At 45.2% G+C, this 14,592-nt stretch overlaps 1 protein-coding gene across 1 annotated transcript in view; it reads right to left on the bottom strand.

Annotated features, from left to right (window-relative positions):
• Positions 1–5,250, bottom strand: part of TMC3 (transmembrane channel like 3) — a 39,793-nt gene extending 34,543 nt beyond the window's left edge. The window contains exons 1-2 of the mRNA XM_072784756.1: positions 5,162–5,250; positions 102–177 (exon numbers count right to left, since the gene is read on the bottom strand). Coding sequence (XP_072640857.1) covers positions 102–177; positions 5,162–5,250 — 165 coding nt within the window. The remainder of the gene's footprint in view (positions 1–101; positions 178–5,161) is intronic.
• Positions 5,251–14,592: the final 9,342 nt, after the last annotated feature.

The raw sequence follows: 14,592 nt of genomic DNA, 5'->3' as shown, positions 1-14,592 counted from the left end.
GCTGTAATAATTGATGTACAATGACAGATGCCATGGAGTGCAATTTCTCGGCCCCAAGACCAGCAGAAGGGGTGGGAGCACCTGTGCCCACATGCTCTCACCTCTGCACCTGCTGCTTGGTAGCCACGGGTCCGGGTCAGCCTCCCTTCAAACTTCAGCACGATCTCCTTCGCTCGCCTAAGAGAAGAAAAACACCATCGTCAGCACGATTTTGTCACACCCATCACCTTGGCAAAACATGTGGAACTGCAACAGGAGCTGGTGGTCAAAATGTGAGGGACAAGATGCTGTGGCATGGTGGGGCTATGCAAATATGCAAATCGTTCATCTCCTGACCTCAGGCAACCAGAAATCTCTTTTAAAAAATACTTTCTGAAAAAAAAATTTTAATGGATAAATTCTTAGAGAATGATAAATCAATGACAAAATGAGTAGCAATGAATTTCTTAAAGTCCTTCCCTGGTTGTTGTCTGGGAATCAATCCTGAGGGCGGGCGGCGGGGGGAATCCTGGCAGCGGGCGCGAGGGGGTCTCACCCCTCCCCTTGACCTCAGAGACCCTCATCTCTGGAAGTGAAAGTCAGACACAGCCTCAGAGAACCTGCCTCTAGAAAAGGATGGTGTCTGGTTTACGTGGTGTCTCCACAGCCACAGAGGAGAACCTGATGCAGCCCAAACGAACTGCTGACTTTGGTGAGCTGACCTGATGTCTCCACCTAAATGATTAATCCTTGGAATGCATTGAACTCACTGGGGTAGATGGTTACATCCACAGTCCTGTGAATAGCAGGATTAGACAATTACTGTTAGCACCAGGGGGACAGACAGCAGTCAAGGACCCTCAGAAGTGAATGTCACCTTCAAGGTGACCTCATCGGACACTGCACTGATGAGACCCTCGTTATCCATGGCCAGCCCCCCACCCCTTGATTCTGACCAGTGCTGAAGGGCTTGGTTCTTCAGAATCCTGCAATCTCGAGTGTGCCCTGGGAGCTGCTAGGGAGGTTTTGTGCGGACACCCCAGCAGCCTTTTAGCAACACCAGCGGGTTCTGAGTCTTTCCCTGAGATGCAGGAACTAGCTGACTCCCCTTTCCAACAAGTGAAACGTGAGCTAATCGGAGCGCTTGCTGGGTTTTGCAGCTCTGTGCCCTTGTGGCCATCACCCCAGCTTCCCGGCCCCGCAGATGGCCTGGCTTCATTCCGGTCAGAACCACAAATGCAGGCAGGGGTGAGGCTTGATGCCTTACCCTGCATGGCATCTAAAAGACAAGAGGCTTATACAAGTGAAATCATTTATTTCATTTAATTATTCATAATTTTCTTTCTGCAAACATTTTTTGCACACTCACTTGGGTTAAGTGTAGTGGGATACAGAGATGCGTAAGACAGAGTCGTGCTGGAAGAGTCCCTAGCTAATAGGGCAAAGGAGCCCAGAGGTGCAGTAACTGGGAAGAGTTACTGTGGCAAGAGTATGAGAGAGGGTGAGCTAGGACCTGAGGTACCAGGGAGGACCTAACGTAGGCCTCCTCATAGGGCACTGACCACTTGCTTCCCTGCCAGGGCAATGAGCCTGCGCCCTGTGCTCCCAGACAGGTGCCTACTGCTCCAGACTCAGCTGGGGCTCCTGGCTTCCCACACGGTTAGGCTTCAGTGGTCTCTGCTCTCCAGACACCCCAGCAGGTCCAATTAGTGATGCATTGCTCCAGTAGCTTCTCAAGGTGACGAGGGAGGAGACGTGGGGAACAGGGGATGATGAATGGAGGTACTCAGAGGACAAACCGCCTCTGAGAGCCTGACTGCCAGCCCTGGGCAGCACCGGTGTGACCCTGTCAGTGTCTGGGCTGAGCCCCTGGCCAGGTGTCAGCACAGATGGCCTGGTTTTGCCCTTTTGACAGAAAAGTTGTATTTGCTGTGCTCTGCCTGTAGGTTACAAAGGCTTAGCTTCTTACTAATAATTAGTGATCACTAATTACTAGTTAGTAATTACTAATTACTCCTATTAATCATTTATCATCAATCAGCAACATTTCCGCATGATTTTTTAAAAATCTAGCACATCACTTTTTTTTTTTTTTTTTTTTTTTTAAAGCATAGATTACTCCAACTATTCCTTTGGCAGAGTTCTTCTCTGTTTCAATAGAATTTTGAAGTCAGGGTCAGAGGGCCTGGGTTTAAAGCACAGGTCCGGCCCTCAGAGGCTGTGTGTCCTGGGGTAAGCCACTTTACATCTCTGGGCATCAGTCTTCTGTCTTAAGTTGCTATCCTCACTCAAAGAAACAAACTTTGAGTTAAACTTAAACAAACTTAAGTTGCTATCCTCACTCAAAGAAACAGACGTGGTAGGAGCTGATAGCAGACATGGAGGATTAACCAGAAACTGCTGAGCCTGGAAGGGACAGGTGTCCTTAGCCATCTGCCGAGCCACCTGAGGACCAGCTGCGTCTTGGGCCAGACCGGAGGAGTATGCCTTCATGGAAAGCCAATGAAGCCGTGATTTGACAGGAGAGAAGTGGAAGCCTAATGGTAGACATGAGGAGGGAGGGCTGTGTGCTTGGTGTCTGGAAAGGGGCATGACCGAGGTTCTAATCCTGTCTACACAGGGTACCTGATGATTAGGGCTGCTGCTGCCTGTTTCTCCAGGAAGGTCCACTTGACAGGTCAGAGTGGCTCATTAAGACCGTTCAATTAAGTCCCTGTCCTGTGACCCCCAGCATCAGCATCATCAATCAGGACTCACTGTCAAGGTGTGACAACCACGTACCAGAGACTGTGTGAGGCGCTCACACGGCTCATCCCATTTAACCCTAGAACTATCACGGATCTCAAACTTCAGTATGCAAAAGAATCCACCTGAATGTGTGTTTAAAATACTGGGCCCCACTCCCATACTTTCTGATTTGGCAGGTCTGAGGGCAACCAGGGATTCTGAATCTTTAGCAAACACCCTGCTTACTTCGTGGGGCACATTTTTGGAAGCAGTGTTGCAAGAGGCAGGTGCTATTCTTTTTTTTTTTTAAAGATTTTATTTGTTTATTCATGAGAGACACACAGAGAGAGGCAGAGACACAGGCAGAGGGAGAAGCCCAGTCTCTGTGGGGAGCCCGATGTGGGACTCTATCCCAGGACCCCGGGATCATGACCTGAGCCAAAGGCAGATGCTCAACCATTGAGCCACCCAGGCGGGAAGTTGCTATTTTTAATCATCATCTCTACTTTAAAGAGAAAGAAAGTGGTGGAAATTAAGAGAGCTGCCCAACATCACTGTAACTAATGATTGGGAGATAGTATTCAAATTCGGGCAACCTCTCTTCAACTCTTTAGCTGTTCACTATTATCCAAATGGATTCTCCAGTGACCCTAAGTATCGTAATCTGGTTTCCCATAGAATCTTGTCGTATGCCCCCCTACTGCCCCCCCCCCCCCGCCCTAGAGGGAATAGCGGCAAGCAGGGGGAATTACCATCTGTTTTCATTCCAGCTTATAGACTTGTCTGCAGTGAGTTTGGTTATTTGGTTATCTCTAGACACAATGCTAAAATCTAGTGTTTGAAAGGGAGGTAGAAAACCACCAACCCCTCACCAATGCACACCCCCAACCCAGACACACATACACTCTCACACTCACAGAGAAATTGCCACCTTGGGGTGCTTGTGACTTCTCCGAGTCAGATCAAGAGTGCCTGCCCACCACTCTCTCATGGGTCTTTGTGCTCATTTTCTTGGGCAGGACAGGGTGGTTTCATGGAAAGCATATTTGCAATAATCAGTAACGATTGTGGAAAGCCCTTACCTCAGTGCTCCCAGCTTTTGCCCCATGGTCCACGGTCTGCAGCGAATGTTTGCCATGAGATCCTTCTGGAACTGTATATTCTGGAAGATTTGTTCAGGATCATTGCTGTCCCCTGGCTCATCAGCATTAAAGCTGTCATCCAAGTTGCTGAATGGATCAGGGCATCAAGGAGGAAATCTGATTAGTAGAATTGCTTCCAGCAAAGATCTTGCCCCGGGCACGTTCAGCATCTCGCTGCCCCAGGGTCATCTGTATGAAGTTGGTATGTGTAGAGGGAGAGGGACCCGGGGAGGCAGAGAGAGAATTTGGCCATCTCGGGAGCCACTGAAGTGCATTCATTGGAGTCTGTCGTTTCAGTGGGCCGGTGAAAGACAATGGTTTCTCTGGATGACAGCTTTTATCAGAAGACGTCATAGAAGGAGACGGGAGGGAGCTTACGGACAATTCCTGAATGGCAGCATCTTTGGTGGCCAAGGAATTTCTATCTCAGGCTGACTGAAATAATCAGTTCATCTTAGAGACAGGGTTCCCCCTATTTCTCTAGCTCTGGAGGCAAAATAAAGGAAAACCAAACACTGTCATCCAGAGACCCCTCCCTGCGCGTCCACTTCCATTCTTTGAAACTGAGATAGTGCAGGCAGAAAGTTCTAGAAACTTCTAGAAACCAAGAATGTAGCCGAGCAGATTTACGTGGGCAATATTACAGGGGAAGAGTTATTGTGTAGGAGAACCATTTTCCCACATGGAGCAACATTTATTCCCAGTAGCAATTAATATGTTAATCCTAACACAACTTTTCAGGAGGAGGTAAGAGTATTCTGCTACTTGATCAATGATACACTTAAAAGTAAGAGAAAATAATTCCTCTGCTTTGCTCTAGTTCAGAGATGGTTTTTACTTACTCATAGGAGAATTGTCTCCAATTTCTCCAAATTAATGGAGGCTTTAATATACCTTTATAAATATTTAACAGATTGGAACAGAACCCCCTCACTTCTTCCTAGCCTGAAGCCTTTTCCAACAGACACCTTATTTATTATGACAGATGTATTATCTGCTCTCTCTTGACATCACCGATGGAGTCAACAGAGAGAAAACAGAACGTGTGCCTGTGGATTCAGGCAGGTTGGGGTACATTGGATCTGGCTCTCCCAGTCAATGAGCATGTAGAGCCATCTCCCCCTGTGCACATCGTCAAGGTGGCCAACCCAAAAGCCCGGATAAAGGGGTTGCTGAGTTCATTCTGAAAGAGAGGGGAGCGGGATGAGAACTTCGTCCTCAGGTCAGATACAGGCAAGGCTCAGGTGATTCGGGCTCCCTTCCTCAATACACCTGCCTCCTCTGCCCAGGCGGGGGGGACAGGACTAACTCACCTGAGCAGCAGGGACTCCTGGTAGAAATAGTGCTGGCTGGTGTTTCTCCGGATGCTTCTGTAGCGCTGGGATGCCTTTGAGGGTTTCATGGGGGCTGACTGCTGCCAGGGACCCCTAGGGGCCGGCTGAGTCCCCAGAAGCCAGCAGCAGGGGTCTGCTCCAACCGAGGCTTCCGAAGGGGAGCTGCTAGTCGCTCTGCTCTCTGGTTCTCAGGAGCAAGAGTGCGCGTCTGCAGCTGGTACTTGGCGAGGAGGCCAGTTGTGCATATGTAATGCTAAGGTGGCTGCGGCAGCAGAGATTGGCTGGAGTCTGGGCAGACAAAGGCGGGAGGCTTGGCCAGCTGAGCTGGGGATCACTAGGTGCTGCCCAAATAATCACATCTGTGACCCCTTGTACCCAGGTGGGGCTCTGCGCTTTGCAAAGCGCTTTGCATCTATTCCCATGACAGGTGTTGAGAAAATAGGGAGAAGGCAAGGCATAACTTTTTTCCCCCTCATTTTTACCTTTCAAGAAAGAAGCTTAGAGTAAGAATCTTGTCTATGTTTGCACAGCAGAATCCAGGAGAGGTAGTCATAACATCTTACGTGCTTTTTATTTTTTCTCAGCTTTCTTTTTCTATTTGGAGAAAGGTCAATTGTCCAGAAATGTTGCACCACCAATATTACATACTCCCAACCTGGATCCACTTTGCTGCCCCCTCTGCTTTATCTCTATCTACTTACTTCTCCCCCAACACTATTTACAAGTACATTTCAGAAATAATGACATGTCTCCCCTAAATATTCCAGCATATTAATAATAATCAAGTTAACATTTCCTTTTTTTTTTAAGTTAACATTTCCTTGTATTTTATGTTTTGTTAGTGTGGCCACATCACCCAGCAGGATAATCCTACAAGGAGTGGGGTGAAGAGATTTTAAGAGGCCCCCTGGAATTTCATAATAAGAAAGTGAGGCTTGTAGACAGTCAATACTTACACAGATATTCTGGAAACAAATCACCTGCTGCTGTAAGGGTGCTCAGCGCAGGCCGTTCCCTGAGGCCACATCAGCAGCTGCCCCTCCTTCCTTTTTTTTTTTTTTTTTAAATTTTTATTTATTTATGATAGTCACAGAGAGAGAGAGAGAGAGAGAGAGAGAGGCAGAGACACAGGCAGAGGGAGAAGCAGGCTCCATGCACCGGGAGCCCGATGTGGGATTCGATCCCGGGTCTACCAGGATCGCGCCCTGGGCCAAAAGCAGGCGCCAAACTGTTGCGCCACCCAGGGATCCCAGCTGCCCCTCCTTCCTAGGCAGAACGGTACCCAGTGCCCTTGTCATCGGCATGTTCTCCTCTCTTAGCCTAACTCACTAGGATTCTCCACCAAAGAATTTCCCCAAACCCAGGACTTGCAGTTTGTACTCACTGAAGGTGAAGAAGTGAATGGGTAGGCACCACTCACCAGGGCGAAAGGAAATCCATCAGCAGCTCCAGGTGTGGGCCTGGGGCGAGGGGCTTCCTTCACTCATTTATTCATGTCTCCATTGGCTCGTTAGCGAATTGATTACCTGGCTCTTACAGTCTGGCCCACACTGGCAGGGCAAAGGCCAGCCAGAGTCCTAGCCCAGGGTCCTGGGGTTCAGGGCCTCTCCAGGTGTTTGGACCGAGAGCTCTGGGCAGGGGAAGGCAGCAGAGGCCAGTGCCAGAACTGGCCCCGGGGGGACTGTGAGACCAGATCACCTGTCTGCCAATTTGCCCGAGGCCATGTGGCCTTTATGCTGTGTCTAGTAACACTACATAAAATCTGTGTTTGTCAGATAGACAAAATAGTGCATATAATTAGATTATTTCTACCCTTGGCTTTTTTTTTTTTTTTTGCATTCTTTTAGAGATCTTAACCTATAAGGATTATTTCTGAGCATTTCAAAGATTTTTTTCATCCTACTTTTCTGAAGGCCCCTCTATGTTAACATTTTGAACATTTTTGTCTCTTCTTTGCATATATATGTGTATATAGGTATATAAGAATATTTATGCATATATATTTCTGGATTTTTTTGAATATAAAAAGTAATAGGAAGTTTTGAGGTACTATGGGGATTTATTAAAACAAAATAGTGTAAACCAATGATTTGCTTTTCATATTTATTTAGATAATTCTGTTTAACAGTATGGGTAAGATAAAATGGATTAATCCGAAGATATTTAACTATTTTTAGTATCCAAATCATAAATTAACTGGGATAATTAAAAAGGAATAATTACTACTTTTGATATGAATCATTTATCCCAATTTTTTACCTAATTTTAAGGAAATGTTGATTTCTAAACATTTTTTATTATGAAAGTAATGTATCCCCCCAAAATAGAAAGAGTAAGAAAATTATAAATTTAAGAAACCTAAAACAGTATTGCTTAGTGATATTCCCAGTCAACATTTCCAGCTTTTTACCAAGTGTCTTTTTTTGTATTTATATATTTTCAATTTTACTCTATATATGTATCTCTCACCTTTCCATCAATTTTATACTTAAAGCAATTTCCATATTATTTTTCAATTTTTTTGTGACTATGTTTCATTAGTACTTAGTGGAATATTCTAACTAGAACATGCAATATTCAGATTTTGCCTCATTTCTCATCCATTGATGTTGTCTCTCCCTGTGCATTTTTTTGCCATCAATTATTTTGAGCCCCTTAGCATCATTTTTTTTAAAGATTTTATTTATTCATCCTTGAGAGACACAGAGAGAGAGGCAGGGACATAGGCAGACGGAGAAGCAGACTCCCTGTGGGGAGCCCAATGTGGGACTCAATCTCAGGACCCTGGGATCACGCCCTGAGCCAAAGGCAGACGCTCAACCACTGAACCTCCCAGGTGCCTCAGCATCAGTTCTTTAGAATTAGTTTTCCAGAAGTGACTGAGTCAAAGGGAATATCATTAAGAAATTCAATCATGTTGTCAAATGACAGTCACTGTCATGTATGTTGATTTAATGGTTTATTATTATTATTATTATTATTACTGGTAACATGACTTTTTAATACAGTCAGATTTTTCTGTGGTCACTTTGTGGTTTCATTGGTTGGATTTTTAAAAATTCTCTTTGCAGTCCTGCTGGCATCCATCCTGGCGATGAGTTCTAAGTGAGGCTGTCATTGTTGCCCCTTGCACTCAGCATTCAGGACCCTGATGCTCTTCCCCAAGCCCCCCCCCCCCCCCCCCCCCCCCCCCGCCCCAGGCTCCTGGGTTCAGGCACAGGAACTGCGGACAGGGGATGCCATGTTCTGAATGCGAGGGGATCAATTACCCTGCATGCGTTGCACTTCCTCTGACAATTTGATTAGAGGCTTTAGGTGCTCTGGATGATGTTAAATCAGGCCAGGGTGTGTCTATAGACAAAATGACGAAAAGTCCCTCAAATGATCACCATCAGAACACTTGAAAAAAACAGAAAGGATCCAATGTCAAAATAAGCTAAAACCATTATTTCCTAGACCAACTGCTTACAGGATCTGTGGGGGGGGAAAGGAAGATCTATTTGTAGAACATACAAATCCCTTTCATTGAAAAAAACAAAAACAAAAACAAAAAAACAAACCCAAGCCATTTTGTGATACATCCCAGGAGATCTTAACAGAAATCATCAGATGGCTTAGCTTACAGGAACAAAAACATTCATCATCTATGTCATCGATTAAATAATCCCCCGCCCCCACTAAATGAATTCTATTCTGAGACAGTAACACCCTTGAGCACATCTCAGAGTGTCACGTAGGAGTCCCCATTGCCAATGCTCCTCCTTTACGAGGGCATCAAATTTTTTTTTTTTTTTTTAGATTTTACTAATTTGTTCCTGAGAAGCAGAGGGAGAAGCAGACTCCCTGCAGGGAGCCCGATGTGGGACTGGATCCCAGGACCCTGGGATCACACCCTGAGCCAAAGGCAGATGCTCAACCACTGAGCCACCCAGGTGCCCTTGGCATCAAGTTTTTATCTTTGCATTTTACAAGAGAGACTTTTCCATTTCTGAGACATTATGGACATGCCGGAGGATATTGTTTCAGTGACTCTAAATAAAGCCTTTTGTTTGAAGTTTAGAAATACATCTTGGGTCTGGAAAATGTTGTTCAGGGGAGGGACTCGGGAAAAGATTGTTTCCAGTTTTCTGAATAATAACTGAATTTGTTGAGACATGAGAGCGAATGTTGTTGGTGGTGGTGAATTCCTCATAAACTCATCAGCTGCAAACAAGTTTGAAACTGAGCAGACACCCTGAGATTTCCATCAGGGGTCACGTGATACTCTGTTACTCATTTAGCCGGTGAGAGGTTCCTAACAGGGGCGGCAGCAAGTGAAGACAGGCTGTCACCACCACATCCACGGAATCCCCGCAGAACAGGAGCTGATCCCCAGATGGGTGGCAGTTAAGATACAAATTATAGAGCTGCCCTGTCCTGCTCTGCTGTCGTGCTTTCTCGAGGCAAGAAATTCTTTTTTAATGGAGGGCTGTATCTAAACACATGCCCCCTTCTTGGAAATGAAAAAGAGAATAGAACTTTCTGAAAAACTGGGATAATGACAAACAATTGAGTTCCTTGTCAAGCAACCACTTAATAGTTGGCTGTGATTTTTCTCTAATGATTTTTAGATTGTATGTCCCTGAACACTCGGGGACTGGTAGGAAGCACAGCCAGTGGTGTCTCTGGGGAGGGACAGTCTCCTGCCAGCATTGCCTCTCCATCCCGGCGGATGTGCGGTGGGGCAGACAGTGGACAGAAGCCCAAGGAGCCAAGCGCATGAGGCAGAGGAGGCTGGGGGCAAAATATCTTTATCACATGTGGACTTACCACCCAACCATGAGGTTTCTCAGGTTCCTGCCTCTGTCTAAGTGCAATATTTTAAAACCCCCTCTTAAGCAAATGATCTTCATTTTTTTCCCTTCAATTTCACTGACATCTTTTTTCATCCTGTTTTGATACGTGATTTCTTGTTTTATAATGACCTCTAAAAGTCCCCTTCTTGATGTGCAAAGCAATTTCACCCTTAGCATTGACTTAACTTTCCCTAAAGAAGACTTGAAAAAAAAATTTGAAAGCCCTTCTCCTCTCACTGTTTTTCTTTTCATTCTCTGTCTCCTTCTTTGTGGTTAAAGCATATTTATGTAGATCTACCTACATCTCTGGTGATTTTTAAGTGAAGAGCATTAATTTTGATCCATGTGTGCCCAGAAATAGTAGACACCTGTGAATTCTATTATCATCTTAAATTCTGTGCAACGAACGTTGCAAGGGTCTTCGTTACAAATCAGGGATTTTACATTTTTGCACAAAAGCTAAAAAAAAAAATGGCTTACCTATTACATTTTCTCTAAGAAAGATAGAATTTACTCCAACTTGTGTGAATAGTAAAGTCTGTGTGAATCTTCCGTGAATCTATCATTTGTTCAGTTTCTTCTAAGAATCTAACTCATTGATCCCAGAGTCCTGGAATCAAGCCCTGCATTCGGGCTCCCGGCTCAGTGGAGAACCTGCTTCCCCTTCTCCTTCCTGCTCCCCCTGCTCGTGCTCTCTTACTCTCTCTCAAATAAATAAATAAAATATTTTTAAAAAAAGGAATCTAACTCATCAACCAAGATTATTTGCAAGGACCTTGGGTTCGAATAGTCTTCATTAAACACAGCACCACTGCTGGCGGGCTGGGTTACCTTGGAGGAATCACGGACTGTCCTTGAGCCTTTACATCCCTACCTGTAGAGTGGAAGTAACCTTGAAAGGTTGTAGATGCTGTTGTGTAGGATGGACCTAGTACAGTGCCTGTAGTGCAGTAGGAGCCTCAAACTGGCAGGTATGTTTTATTGTTGTGTCTATAATCATATTATCATTGGGTTAAAAAAATGAAATGAAAACAGGACTGGAATGATTTGAGCTTAGTCATTTTATATGAGCAATTGTTATGACCATCATTATCCCTATCATCAGCCTTATTTTAACTTCAGCATGAAAGCTGATTAGAATGGTATTGAAACCATGTATTTCATGACAACAGACCTGATTCATGTACAGACTTTACAAAGAAAGTATATTGCAAAGCTATTTATTAATTACATGATAGATATGCTCTGTGTGTTCTTTAATATAGCTATAAATACAAATGAAACTTAAAAAAAAATGCCTTCCTCCTTCTAAAAAGCAGAGGCATCTTACAAATCAGCCTGAGCAGCGAGCGATTACCTATCCAGTATCTACGTAGGTGTCTGCATTCACTGCAGTAGGCTGTGGGTGAGGGCCCGAGACACAGGATTCCTCCCCAAAGCTCATGGGGAAGCAGGCTGACAGCTGAATGAGTCTGTACCATGTACCTGAACATGTGGTTCTAGCCTAACTGCAGGAAACTGAGAAATTTATTAAGCGATGTTTTTCCTGAGTTTAAAAAAGGGAGACAGATTATCACGAATTATGATAGGATCTTATTAAATTTCTATGCTGTTAATTTGGAATCTTTGTTAAGCTGACCTGGCCTACATGATGGAGAATATGTGCAATGAAATGCTGTCACTTGGAGAGTTTATGTGAGCTGCAGAGCCAGATGATACGGGCCTATCGCTGATTTAAGTTTATTATATTTCCATTCTGTGCACCTAGACTTAACTCCTAATGCCATAAGCTTGAATGTTTTTGGGATTCACTTTCAAGGTAACACTCAGGGAGAAGCAATAACCCCCAAGTGCTAGGAAATCATTTCGGTGGTTGCAAAACGGAGAGAGGAGGTTTGGGAGGACATGGGCTGGGAAGCAGCAGGGGCCGTTTGCCGAAGGGTGTCTATACAGCACACATTGAACCCAGGAAGACTAACAAAATCCAGGGCAGAGAGTCAAGTAGAGTGACTGAATGGCCCTGGTGAGACTGGTTGAGAGCGACCCACTCCAAAGAATGCTGCCGTGACCTGTGTCTGCGTGGTAGCAGGTGCAAACAGAGAGCCCCAGTGGGGCTGGCGGGGACCCTGTGAACGTCGCCTGCCTAGTGACTCCATCCAGGGAGGGCTGGCTGCTTTTCCTTGTTGGTTTAACCATACGATACACTATCCTGTAAACAAATTAATTTCCCCCGGGACTTCTGAAAGCATCCTAACTACATTATCATTTTTCTGCATAAAGGAAGCTTAGCAAGAGAACAATTATGGAATGGACTTCAAATGATCTCCAAATGGTCATAAAGTGGAGAAGGCCATCCACAGAGATGGGAGGAAAACACGAACAAAGTTTTGTTGGCTAAAATTGAGGATCGTTTATTCTCAAAGCTGTGTTGACCCTTTCCTGCTCTCTCTTCCAGCAGAAACCCTTTGGCGTCCTCATTTAAAATGTTTCTATTTTTCTCCTGTTGTCCATAGCCTTTCAGCTCTGTCCCCTCCAATCCAAATGTCAAAGCCAAAACAGAATTCCCAACTTGACCTGTTCTGGGATGAGCTGACATGGTGGGGCCAGAGAGAATGAGCCAATGTGCCAGAAAGATACAGAATGAATTAGGACATTCATCATTTAAGGCTGGCTTGTGCCTGTTCCTGTGCACTTCCTTGGGGGTGAGATGAAAAAAAAATACACTAACCTCTCCTTAATTAAAGCAATATGTTGTCTAGTAGGATGACAGGCAAACAAAGAAGGAGTTCTAGGGCAATGAAGTAATTGCTCTGCTATGTTGGGAGGATATATTCTTGTCTACTCAATTTGGGTCTTTGGCTCAGCTTAAGAACTCTACTGATCTAAGACAGATTAACAGGAGGAAAGCCTATACCTTTTATTGAATTTTTTTATATGTACATGAGAACCTTCACAGGAGAATGAACACTTAAAGAAGTGATCAGAGTAGAAAGCTTTTTTAAGTTAAAACAAAAAACAAAAAACAATAGAAATGCCTGGGTGGCTCAGTGGTTGAGCATCTGCTTTTGGCTCAGGTCATGATCCTGGGGTCCTGGGATCAAGTCCCATATCGGGCTCCCCTCAGGGATCCTGCTTCTTCCTCTGCATATGTCTCTCTATATGTCTCTCATGAATGAGTAAATAAAATATTTTAAAAAAACAATAAATTTATGTAGAATTGATAAGACAAAGGGATTTAGACTATGGGTAGTAAATGTGAAGAAGCAACAAGGTTTGTTATCTTACCTGTCGACAAAGGAAGCAGAGTGTCCCTCCTGCACCTACTGTTTCTCAAGTACCTGTAATTCATAATCATCAATATGCTAAAGTGGCCTATTTTGGAGTGACAGATTCTGGAACCTCTTTAGCTTAGCTAGATGCTTGGAGCTATAGAAGGGTAGAAGAGAGGAAAGGAGTATTGCCTTGTCTGGGCCCTGGAAAGTAAAGTCCTATTCTGAAGGCATAGTGGAGGCTGGGTGAGGGGCAAGGGTAGGTCATTCAAGACTGAAAACTCCTTTGAGGACAGGCAGGAGCAGCCAATCTCCTCTGGTCCCTCAGGCCCTGAACCACCTGCAGAGTATAGGTGAGGGAGTTGCCCAATATAGGGCCAGAGGAAAGGTCACAGGGATATGGATGTTTAGACCCTAGGCCCTAAGAAGACACAGATGCCTTGAACTGGAGTCCAAGGCGTAGGTTCTGGCAATCCAGGGAACCTAATATGCTCCTGGCCCAGTGTGTCCTTAGGAGCTGGGAGATGTGCTGGATGAAAGTCAAGTGAAGCTGGCAAGCCTTGATGTGAGCTCCACTCACTCATCAAGCACAGCCTCATCCATTCAATAATTCATCCAGTGAGCAGTACTTACTGATATCTATAACGTGCCAGCCCCTTCTCTGCCCCCCGGCTAGTCCCGGGGGACCTAGGGCGAATGGGATACCATCCCAGATAACTGGCATTAGGGTCTGGTGTCTGTTCTTCTGTGTCATAGCCCTGGTCAACTGTGACTCATGAGTCTGTGTTATCCTTCCACACTTCTGAGAAGATGTCCCTAGCCTCTTGTCATCCTCATTACAAGAAGCCTATATTTCTACTTTTCAGCCTGTCATTTAAGAACTTGTGACATCTGTCACCTTTGAGCCTCAACATTTATCTCCTCCATCTATGCAGTTGGACTGTCATTCCAAACCCCCGTCTTCTCTGCCCCCCACCCCTCCCCCCCGGCCTGATCCTCCCATGAGAATGGTCTGTCCTCTTCTGCTTATGGGGTCTGGATCCCCTGTGCTTTCCTGGAGTCCCCTACAACCACAGATGGCCCTTCATTGTCCTCCTCTGGGAAAAAGGAGCTCTTCTCCTTATGTCTCCTCCCTTTCTTGCTCCCCCCTTCAACGACCCCGTTCCTCTCATGACCCCATCATGCCCCATCTCTCATGCTCCATCCATCCAGCTTAGCACCTCAGCCCATGAAGCACCCCCTTTCCCAGCCTTACCTACTAGAAGATTCCTGGAATCACAGGAACATTGCTCTAGACACAGGCTCC

This window comes from Canis lupus, chromosome 2 (genome assembly GCF_048164855.1).
Source record: "Canis lupus baileyi chromosome 2, mCanLup2.hap1, whole genome shotgun sequence".
In the NCBI taxonomy this organism is placed as follows: Eukaryota; Metazoa; Chordata; class Mammalia; order Carnivora; family Canidae; genus Canis; species Canis lupus.
This window is presented reverse-complemented; position numbering and strand designations above follow the sequence as displayed.